Here is an 8511-nt window from a genome sequence, read left to right as displayed (position 1 = left end):
TGAGGAATGTGTCAAATAGACAACAACCCGACCATAGAGCAGACAACAGCCGAAGGTCACCAATGGGTCTTCAATGCAGCGAGAAACTCCCGCACCCGGAGGCGTCCTCCAGCTGGCCCCTAAACAAATATGTATACTAGTTCATTGATAATGGAGGTCATACTAAACATAGTCTATGGGATGTTCCTCACTCTTTACTCAGACAGAAGGTACATAGTTCCAGGGGATGTTTCTCACCATTTGCTATGACAGAAGGTACATAGTCTATGGGATGTACCTCACCCTTTATTATGAGAGATGCTCCTCGTCTTTTAGCCAGACCAAAGTTACATAGGTCTAGGGATTTACTTGTCATGTATTAAGATAGAAGGAACATATGTTCAGGGGATGATAAAGACAAAAGAGGGCTTTACTATTGTTGCTAGATTATAACAATAGAAGGTACATGATAATTTTGAATAAAAAGCGATAAAATGAGGTAGCAAACCGACAATTAAAAAAAAGAAACCCATTCAGTATGTCAAGCACTAAATCGCCCTTCAAGTTGTGAATTAATTAAACTGAGATTATCAGGATCTACCATCAACATTTATTCCTCAAAATAACAATCAAATTAAGATATGTCAACAGTCAACCACTGACGAGTGGTGCCCTACTTGATACAGGAACATGGGTATTGGGAAGCGTTACACAAATGTTTCAGATGTCAACCCTCCGCCTTGAATCTCGATCAGTTGATTAATAAAATGTACATAAAAAAGAATACGCAATAAAAATTAGAACAGAAAAAATTATACTCCTCTATCAATATAGTATTTAAGAATACGATAACAAAATAAAACAATTTAATAATCAATATCGTATTAAAAATGCTCGCAGTTGCTAAAAGCTAGCTTAACCGGCTTATATAAAATGATGCCGTCCTCTTCCGTTAACCTACTTTTATGAATATATCCATCGTTCGAGCTGTGAATAATTCTACAATACCATATATATTTTTGTTTTTCTCTTACCAGACTTCATTGTCATTGATATTACAAGGTATGATACAATTGATAACGTGACTAATTCTGGCATACATTCCGAATCATCTGACCATAAATACAAATATTTCGATGGTAGGAGAGGAATTGTTGTCAGTACTGTTGTGTTTTAAATGTTTTTCATGAACCGGTCATATATTTTGTAGTCTGGGTCTTGAATTGTTTAATAGTTTTCCAATTTCTGGGTAAGGGTTGGTTTAATAGTCCTGTAGCTAGCACTTTCATGTTGATATGTTCATTTTCTGTAAGATCACTGCCTGTAAAATGTTGAATTATTCGAAGCACTAAGGTTTTTCAACTTCCAGACATATACTGCCATAGCCGTTTTCATTTTGAAATTTTCGTTTTTTATGCTCTTCAATTTCGTAATTGATTTGGCCTTACAACTGTTTTGATTCGAACGCCACTTGTGTAGTCTTTCCGCCCTTATACCTTTTTCAAGATTTTTAAAATGATTATTATTGAATGAAGTTTACTTATTATTTTTAACCGTTTACAGTGTTTTCAGAGACAATTAACGCAACAATAAACTGTAATTTTGAGAATGGTTGGTGCGATTGGGATAATAAAGAAACCAGTTGCTTCGATTGGACGATTAGTAACGGGAAAACTGTGGATAAAACGTCTGGTCCGATAGCAGATCATACCACTGGGTGTAAGTATACTTTAAATGATGGTTAATGTTATTATTTTAAGACTGATATAACAGTTATCTGATAATACACAGTTATATAAACTCTGTACTTATATATGATATTGAAGAATCAAAGTAAAAAAATAAAAAAATAAATAAATGAAATTACGAAAGAGTTTATTTCATTATATGGTGTGGAACGTTCCAGAAATAAAGATAGACAAATATTTCAGCTAAGATGATCAATTAAAACATATTGTACGTAGAAAACCATATGCGCAGATCATTGAGCAAAAAAAAAAAACACTTCGTCATTTAGTGGATCAGAATTATAATACTTTTTAGCATCCAATGGTTCTTATGCTGTAATCTATGGCCGCCATTCACGAAATTCCTCCTGTACAGCAGTAATACACAGTCAAATCTTCCAAGTGACTGGAAACAACATCCTTTCATTTTGGTATCACATGAATGGAAATGGTATTGGTAGCTTGAATGTTTACTTAGTCAGTAAAGGCACTCGCCAAATGTTATGGAATAAAAGCGGTCGTCAGAGTCCAGATTGGCTACTTGCAACCATACCTATTAGTCCTGGGTCATATCAGGTAAAATAAAATTGCTATTATAATGATTCACGCTTTTGTTTTAAAACAAGTTTTAAAGTTTGTTAAAATACATTTGTGAAAATAGGGAAACATAACTGTACTGCTTGGCAGTGTCTTACATCTAGGACAATAGTGACGTAGAATTCGTGTCCAATCATTGTCTCACGACTCTCCAGAACTTACTATACATTTAATAGTAATTTGCAGATAAAATGATCATCCGATATTGCTATCAATATTATGTTGGCACGCTTCTACACAATGACCTGGTCAGTGTGAAACAGGTTAAACTGTCCTTATCAAAAGATTGAAAGTACCGATAATAGTTCATTCATGTCTGACGTCAACCCTTTGTCAAATTATCAAAATAGGTTGTGCTTTAAAAATTTATATGCTTATAAAATTCGTTAGGGTCAGAGAGGTTACAAAGTTGAAAAAGAGTAAGTCAAGTAAAAGGATTTTGCAAAGTCTTCATCAGTTCTCATATTATGAAAATTAAGGACTCGTTAATGTCAGATTACATCAACTGCTTGATACTAGCAAGGGAATTAGGTATTGACAACTCACTTGAAAACTCAAAATATACCCCACAACACTTACCAAAGAGGAAATCCTGAATGATCATAGGTCTATTCTATATGTTCCTTAAGGTTAATGTATAGTAAATCGGCTATGTCACATATTTTGGTAAAATTTTCCGTACAAAATTTTGCTCGTTGAACTACATGTATCACTGAAAATCGAAAAAATAATGCATTTATCTCTTATATGGTCTGAAATATTTCTGATTGAATTCTTTCAAAATAGATGAACATTTGTGTAGAAAACACATACAATCGGCGAAATATGTTCTTAAATTTGTCTTAAAATCATCAAATCTCAAATTTCTAGTACATAGATTTTTCTTTAAAATTATTTGTTGTTGATACATAAATTTCTGTTTAAAGTATGTAAAATAATCATATTATGTTCACCGACTTTGTTTTTGGTGTATTGCAATCTGCGTCCAAGTTTGTACTGAAAAACGCAATAATTGACGTTTTATGGCTTACAACTCGATGACGTAAGGCTTGTTTCGACGTATTGTCGTATTTTTTTTCACCTAGAACACCACTTCTATGATCAATACTGTAAAAACTAAGTCGGTTACCTTATTATTTTTTACATTGTTAAAACGGCAATTTTTGAACCAACAACATACAATTTTTAAAGAAAGTTTATGGACTTGAAATTGGAGATTTGATGATTTTAAGACCGATTTAAGAATGTTTTTCGCCGATTTTATGAGTTTTCTATACAAATGTTCATCTTATATGAAAGAATTCATTCAGTAATATTTCAGATGATAAAAGAGATAAATGTATTTGGTTTTCGGTTTTCAGTTAAAGTGCAACGAGTCAAGTTGGTATGCAACATTTTACAAAAAAAAACAAACAAACAAAAAAACAACTATAGGTCACCGTACGACCTTCAACAATGAGTAAAACCCATACCACATAGTCAGCTATAAAAGGCCCCGACAAATGTAAAACAATTCACACGAGAAGACAAACGGCCTTATTTATGTCCAAAACAATGAACGATAAACAAATATGATATACAGCAACAAACGACAACCACTGAATAACAGGCTCCTGACTTGGGACAGACACAAACAGAACCATTTACTGTACCATGACCTTAAGTAATATTTAGGCAGAAAGCTTTTATATGTGAAAACACTAATAAGTCATAAGTTTATACAATTTGTTATTAAAATTTTTCTATTGGAAATGAAATTTAAATGTGCTTAGCAGTGACTTATATCTAGAACTAAACCACGAATTTTATGTTCCATTCCTTATCTAACGACTCTTTAGAAATTATTATAAACTTGATTTACAGATTAAATGATCAGCCGATATTGCTATCAATATTATGTTCGCACGATTCTACACAATGACCTGGTCAGTGTGAAAAAGGGTATTACTGTTCTTATCAAAAGATTAAAAGAACCGATAATTATTCATTCATGTCTGACGTGTACGTCTTTGGTATGTCAACTTATCAAAGTAGGTTAAAATTTCCTTTCAAAACTAACCTATTTATGACATTTAATGATATTAAACAAGAGCAGAGAACTTTCAATATTGACAACTAACAAGTAAGGTAAAATGATTTGGCAAAGTCTCCATAAGATGTCATACTATGGTAATTAAGCAGTTGTTTTGCGGCATATTTCGTCCATGTTAAAGTTTGAATTGCTGATAAGACTAAAGTGGAATATTATTCACAATAGAAATTCGAATTTGATATTGGTCTGCTAAAAAAAAATGTGGGTCAGACATGTTTGATTTATGTTTGTAAATGATAAACAAATATCAATTGAAAAAAGAGCATTTGCTAGATTGTTGGCAATTTAAAAAGTTCGATGTACGAAACGTTTATACCTACGTTTACCATGGCCTAGTTCGTTTTTATATACAAGATTTATCAACAACACTTATACGAATTAATAAGATGTGGAATATGCACCAATAGAAGAGCAGTCTTACAACAAAAAGTTTGTAAAAACAAAATGACGTTAGTTGGCATTTGTTGTCTAGACAGAATAATCATGTATATAGAAGGTTAACTTTAAAGATCAACAAGGTAATAATGGTGACCATGGCACCTATGTCATTGTGATTTCATTTGTTATTCTTCAAACCCGTATTATATTCGTCCCCGAGGGAAACACCAACCCAGTAGTCAGAACTCTTATTTTTACATGAAACATGTAAATGAAATTTTTGTAATTACGATTTTAATTCGTCATTTCGAATTCAAAGCATATTTTTGGAAGGACCTAAATGGGCTTCAGTAAATTACAAAATATTTTTAAAACACAACAATAATAATAATATATAGTGTAATATACCAAATAACGCTAATAATATATAGTGTAATATACCAAAATCGAAAAAGAGAAGGTCTGTTAACCTATTTTAGTCCAAATTTAAATCAAAAACAACAAGACCACAGCTATTTTACTAACATCTATATCTAGGAATTGACAAATGAGAAAAAGATAAAAATAAATGGATTATTTTGAAAAAAGAGAGTGTTTCGGGAGAGTAACCATCAGATTCTATATTGATATTTTCTTCACCTCTTTTCAAATCCATGTTGAGGTAGTTAACATAACGTAAATATTAGTATTTCCCATTTTCATTCTCAATTATATTATCATAAGCTATCAAGGGTTATTTATAATTAAGTTTTATATATTCCTTTGTATGGGCTAATATAAATTGTTATCATCGTTTATAAAGGACAAAATATAAACTTCATAATTTGGTTAAACTTGTGTGCGATCCTTTTTGTACAAATTGATCAAATAAAAGTTTTGTTACTACATTTTAACTCATATGATTACATGATTATTCCAGTGCAATAATCAAAATATTGTATACTTTCTAGATAGAATTTGAGGCCACAGCCAAATATCATTATGGAAGCGATCTGGCAATAGATGATATAGCCTTGAGAAAAGGTAAAAGAAAAGGTTTTTTGAAATCGCATTTACCTCTTAAAGAGATATGGATAGCTTATGATTATTAGAGCAAAATATCGTAAAGAATAAAAGAAAGTATGATTTGTAAATCGTGTTTACCTATCGTCATACTAATTTGTTTATCCTGTTATGCTTCATACTAGGAAATATAATTCTATAATACTTTACGTATTAGAACAATAACTATCATCAGTACTTCTATTAACATTTGTAGATTTTGAAAATGATTTTGCTTTTTTCAAATTGTTATGTGTTATGCAGACTCATGTATAATGTACTTTTCTTCAGCATCTCCATCTTCACTCCAGACAACACCTCCCTCATCTCCGACAATTGTTACAATAGCTTCATTACCAATTGATTGTAATTTCGAAGATGGATTTTGTGGATTTCAGACTGATAAGAGTAAATTTTCATTGGTATCATGGTCAAGAAAAAGCGGAACAGAATCTCTTGGGAATTTTATGTTTTTACGGGGTGATAATACAACAGGCACTGGTAAACATCAGTTTTTTTAACATAATATTCATCTATCAAATATTCTTTATGGACAGTGTTCTATAAAGATAATGTTTTATCATATTCTAGAAATAATTTTTATTTTTTTAAAAGTTTTACTTTCACATTTTGCAATATACATATTCGGTTTATTCGGGCACAAATAAAAGAAATAATTTATTTTTGTTTTTCTATTGACACATTCAAGCAATTAAAAATTATATAACCTTGATGCTTAACATGAGAGTCCTAGGGAGAACAACTGATTATAATTATGAAATTTTGAGGTTCCATCACTGGAAATTATAATGTCAAAACATGATGCTTGAAAGAAAACAATCTAATAAATTATACCTACATAGTAGTAGACAATGTTTCCAGAACAAGAAAACGTTTCAACCAATACTTTAAAAAAATAAATGTGAAAAAAACACATTATTTGATTCTTTATAACGTCAATCTGGCACATGATTATAAACAGATATCTAATTGAACTATAAACAGCTGTCATACAAGTTGGAGGTTCAGCTAGCTATAAAATCAGGTTAAACCCACCATTTTCTTCGGAAAATGACTGGACCAAGTCAGGAATGTGACAGTTGTTTTCCGTTCGACCCTTTGGCTGATAAAGTATAACGTTTAATTTTGTTAGTTTTTTATGGACTTCTCATTTTTGAATTTATCTTGAAGTTTGGTATTTTTGTTATACTCTTTGAAATACTTCTAAAAAAAAAACATTAAACACCAAAATCGAGTAAAAACAGACCTTTTTAATATCAAATAAAACTACATTACTCAGCATCACGATGGACGAATACGGACGCCAAACGATGAGAATAGCTCACTTGACCCTTCGGATCAGTTTGCCAAGAAATCACGGTTTTGGCAAAATAAGACAAACGTCTAGTGATCTCAGAAATGTACTTTCTACAATTATTTATATGTAAACAAAAGTTCATGTTGAAAAGACTTTAATCTATCTAGTAACTAATTATATAGTTATATGAGTTACCAACAGGACTACGTACAATGCTTTTAAACCAGTGATGTTTCATCGAAAGAATACCGAAATACGTTTAAAAAATTTAAGACGCCGATTTTTTTACTTTAATTAATCTCCCTCTTTCAGGTTTAGACACTATTATTCTGGTGTTCTGGTTGTATATTTAAAACATAATATAATTCTATTCCATTATGTTGTAGGTTCATATCTTTCGTTGACTGTAGATAAAAAGACAGCTTTGAGCGGGGACAAAGCTAATTTATATATACCTGCAATACGTACTAGAAAGATGACTTGTTTAACCTTTGCCTACAGTCTTCCTAGCAACACCAGTGGTAGTTTACAAGTATTTGAGACAGATACTAATACTGGTACTGCTACACTTATGAGACAAGTGTCGGGCTACCATGGACCTCACTGGAAGTCAACATTTGTTCAATTCGTACCGTCAACTGATCCACTGGTGGTAAGGAAAACATATATTTGTATAATTATCTATTATTTTTTAAGAGTGTTTTACAAGGCTTAAAATATCAAACAAACTATCAACATCGTCCTAACTTAAGCAGAAAACTTAACATTGATAATTGCTAATTAATTCAAAGTTATTGGACCATGACTTAGGGGGCAGGGCATCGAAATAGTCGTCAAACTGATATGAACTGATAGTATTGCAACTTTACATTAAATATCATTGATCTATCACAAGTTATTCTTATCAAACGAACGTAAGCAAAAAAACTTAACATTGAAATAGCTAATTAATTCAAAGTCGCTCGACCATGACCTAGGGGGCAGGGCCTCGAAATAATCGTCAAACTGATATGTACTGATAGTAATGCAACTTTATATAGAATATCAATGATCTATCACAAGTAGTTGCTATCAAACTAATTTAAGCAGAAAACCTAACAATTATTGACGCCGTCGTCGCCGGAGCAGTCGCCGAAAAAGCAATCCTTATGTCTCACTTTCCGTGACTTTCGTCGAAGGCAAGACAAAAACAATGAACGAAATACAAATATGATATACAGCAACAAGCGACAACGACTGAATAACAGGCTCCTGTCTTGGGACAGGCTCCTGACTTGGGACAGACACATACAGAACGTGGCGGGGTTCAACATGTTAGCGGGCGACAAACCCTCCCCCTTACCTGGGACAGTGCTGTAAGAGTACAACATATGAACAAA

The 8511-nt window shown here is 32.1% G+C and overlaps 1 protein-coding gene across 1 annotated transcript; it reads left to right on the top strand.

Moving 5' to 3' along the window:
- Positions 1-245: 245 nt before the first annotated feature.
- On the top strand, positions 246-6335 carry LOC127733702 (MAM and LDL-receptor class A domain-containing protein 1-like). Its single transcript, XM_052243015.1, has 4 exons — positions 246-255; positions 2023-2282; positions 5724-5796; positions 6106-6335. The coding sequence occupies exons 1-4, from the start codon at positions 246-248 to the stop codon at positions 6333-6335; spliced, it is 573 nt and encodes a 190-aa protein (XP_052098975.1).
- The last annotated feature ends 2176 nt before the right edge of the window (positions 6336-8511 follow it).

This window comes from Mytilus californianus, unplaced genomic scaffold (assembly GCF_021869535.1).
Source record: "Mytilus californianus isolate M0D057914Y unplaced genomic scaffold, xbMytCali1.0.p SCAF_3, whole genome shotgun sequence".
Classification (NCBI taxonomy): domain Eukaryota; kingdom Metazoa; phylum Mollusca; class Bivalvia; order Mytilida; family Mytilidae; genus Mytilus; species Mytilus californianus.
This window is presented reverse-complemented; position numbering and strand designations above follow the sequence as displayed.